General features: G+C 47.1%; 1 protein-coding gene across 1 annotated transcript in view; it reads left to right on the forward strand.

Annotated features, from left to right (window-relative positions):
* The first annotated feature begins 2,121 nt into the window (after positions 1 to 2,121).
* KHDC1L (KH homology domain containing 1-like) overlaps positions 2,122 to 2,595 on the forward strand; it is a 1,129-nt gene continuing 655 nt past the window's right edge. Inside the window, exons 1-2 of the mRNA XM_010851278.1 lie at positions 2,122 to 2,211; positions 2,268 to 2,529. Coding sequence (XP_010849580.1) covers positions 2,122 to 2,211; positions 2,268 to 2,529 — 352 coding nt within the window. The remainder of the gene's footprint in view (positions 2,212 to 2,267; positions 2,530 to 2,595) is intronic.

The following is a 2,595-nucleotide window of genomic DNA, read 5'->3' on the forward strand; positions in this document are numbered from 1 at the left end:
GGAACCTAATTAAACTTAAAAGCTTTTGCATAACGAAAGAAACTATAAGCAAGGTGAAAAGACAGCCTTCAGAATGGGGGAAAATAATAGCAAACAAAGCAACTGACAAAGAATTAATCTCAAAAATACACAAGCAGCTCATGCAGCTCAATACCAGAAAAATAAATGACCCAATAAAAAAATGGGCCAAAGGACTAAACAGACATTTCTCCAAAGAAGACATATACGGGCTGGAAGAAGCACAAGCTGGAATCAAGATTGCCGGGAGAAATATCAATAACCTCAGATATGCAGATGACACCACCCTTATGGCAGAAAGTGAAGAGGAATTAAAAAGCCTCTTGATGAAAATGAAAGAGGAGAGTGAAAAAGTTGGCTTAAAGTTCAACATTCAGAAAACTAAGATCATGGCATCTGGTCCCATCACTTAATTGCAAATAGATGGGGAAACAGTGGAAACAGTGTCAGACTTTATTTTTTGGGGCCTCAAAATCACTGCAGATGGTGATTGCAGCCATGAAATTAAAAGATGCTTAGTCCTTGGAAGGAAAGTTATGACCAACCTAGATAGCATATTCAAAAGCAGAGACATTACTTTGCCAACAAAGTTTCGTCTAGTCAAGGCTATGGTTTTTCCGGTGGTCATTCAGGGATGTGAGTTGGACTGTGAAGAAAGCTGAGCACAGAATAATTGATGCTTTTGAACTGTGGTGTTGGAGAAGACTCTTGAGAGTCCCTTAGACTGCAAGGAGGTTCAACCAGTCCATTCTGAAGGAGATCAGTCCTGGGTGTTCATTGGAAGGACTGATGCTAAAGCTGAAACTCCAATATTTTGGCCACCTCGTGGGAAGAGTTGACTCACTGGAAAGGACTTTGATGGTGGGAGGGATTGGGGGCAGGAGGAGAAAGGGACGACAGAGGATGAGATGGCTGGATGGCTTCACCGACTCAATAGACATAAGTTTGAGTAAACTCTGGGAGTTGGTGATGGACAGGGAGGCCTGGCATGCTGCAATTCATGGGGTCGCAAAGAGTTGGACATGACTGAGCAACTGAACTGAACTGAACTGAACTGTATATTTGTAAGGGATTTGATTTAGGTCATACCAGTGGTTTTCCCTACTTTCTTCAATTTAAGTCTGAATTTGGCAATAAGGAGTCCATGATCTGAGCCACAGTTAGCTCCTGGTCTTGTTTTTGCTGATTGTATAGAGCTTCTCCATCTTTGGCTGCAAAGAATATAATCAATCTGATTTTAGTATTGACCACCTGGTGATGTTCATGTGGAGTCTTCTCTTGTGTTGTTGGGAGAGGGTGTTTGCTATGACCAGTGTGTTCTCTTGGCAAAACTCTGTTAGCCTTTGCCCAGCTTCATTCTGTAATCCAAGGCCAAATTTGCCTGTCACCTAGGTATCTCTTGACTTCCTACCTTTGCATTCCAGTTCCCTATAATGAAAAGGACATCTTTACTTTTGGGAATTAATTCTAGAAGGTCTTGTAGGTCTTCATAGAACCATTCAACTTCAACTTCCTCAGCATTACTGGTTGGGGCATAGACTTGGATTACTGTGACACTGAATGATTTGCCGTGGAAACGAACAGAGATCAGTATGAAAAGGGAGATCTTACCAGACCCCAAATCTGCTGATGCCTTGATCTTGGACTCCCAGCCTCCAGGAGTGTGAAAAAGACATGCTTGCTGTTTATGAGCTCCTAGTCCATGGCATTTTGACACAGCAAACAGTCTAACACAGTGCCTGTCCAAAACCAGGGAGGCCACTTGGAAACTTCTGCTTCAGAACCTTCTACCCCTCAACCCTGCCCTGGTTCACACCAGCATATCTGCTCCAAGATCTTTCAGATTAGAATGAAGATACTGTTGAATTCCTGGGCATCAGAGAGGTAAACACAGATCAGATAATTCAATTAGGGTGAAGGGACTGGGAAGAGCACACCAGTTGGGAAGGGTTTTCTTGAGAGGAACTGTGGGCGAGGCCCACCCCTCTGTAGGTTGTTCACTGACAATATTTAGTGCATCCCTGGGTTTTTCCTGATTCCTCTAAGTCGTGCTAGGATAAGTTCCTGGATTTCCCGCTTCAGAGCCAGCGATGAGAGTAGCACATGGAGCTCAAGTCGCGGTGGTGGACTGTGCCGGAGCGCTTCGCCTTCCCTTTGGAATTTTACATCGAAAGGGACCAGGAAGAGCTGATTGTGGGAGAGGGGTCCCTGCCCTGCCCCTTCCTCTTCTTTCCCCTCTCTGCCCCCAGTATATCCCAGGGCCCTCCCTCAGCTCATTCCCCTGCCCCTCCTCCCTCTTCGCTGTGATCCTCACGCCCCGTCCTCCAGGCCACCTGGACGCTGACCTGCTCCGCCTCGGGGCGCACAGCCAGACCTTCATCCAGCGGGAAAGGGGCTTCGCAGCCACGGGCCTGACGCGCGTCCTCCTCGTGGCTTCGCTGGAGTCGCGGCAGTGGCTGTTCCTCATGGTCTGGAGAGTCAGCAGCCGGGACCCCAAAAGCTGGGGCCGAGGTAGGTGACCTCGGGGAACTCAGGGGTGGAGTCTGTATCTCGGGTTTGTCGAGGGTCGCCTGCGTT

This window comes from Bison bison, unplaced genomic scaffold, assembly GCF_000754665.1.
Source record: "Bison bison bison isolate TAMUID 2011002044 unplaced genomic scaffold, Bison_UMD1.0 scf7180017864300, whole genome shotgun sequence".
In the NCBI taxonomy this organism is placed as follows: domain Eukaryota; kingdom Metazoa; phylum Chordata; class Mammalia; order Artiodactyla; family Bovidae; genus Bison; species Bison bison.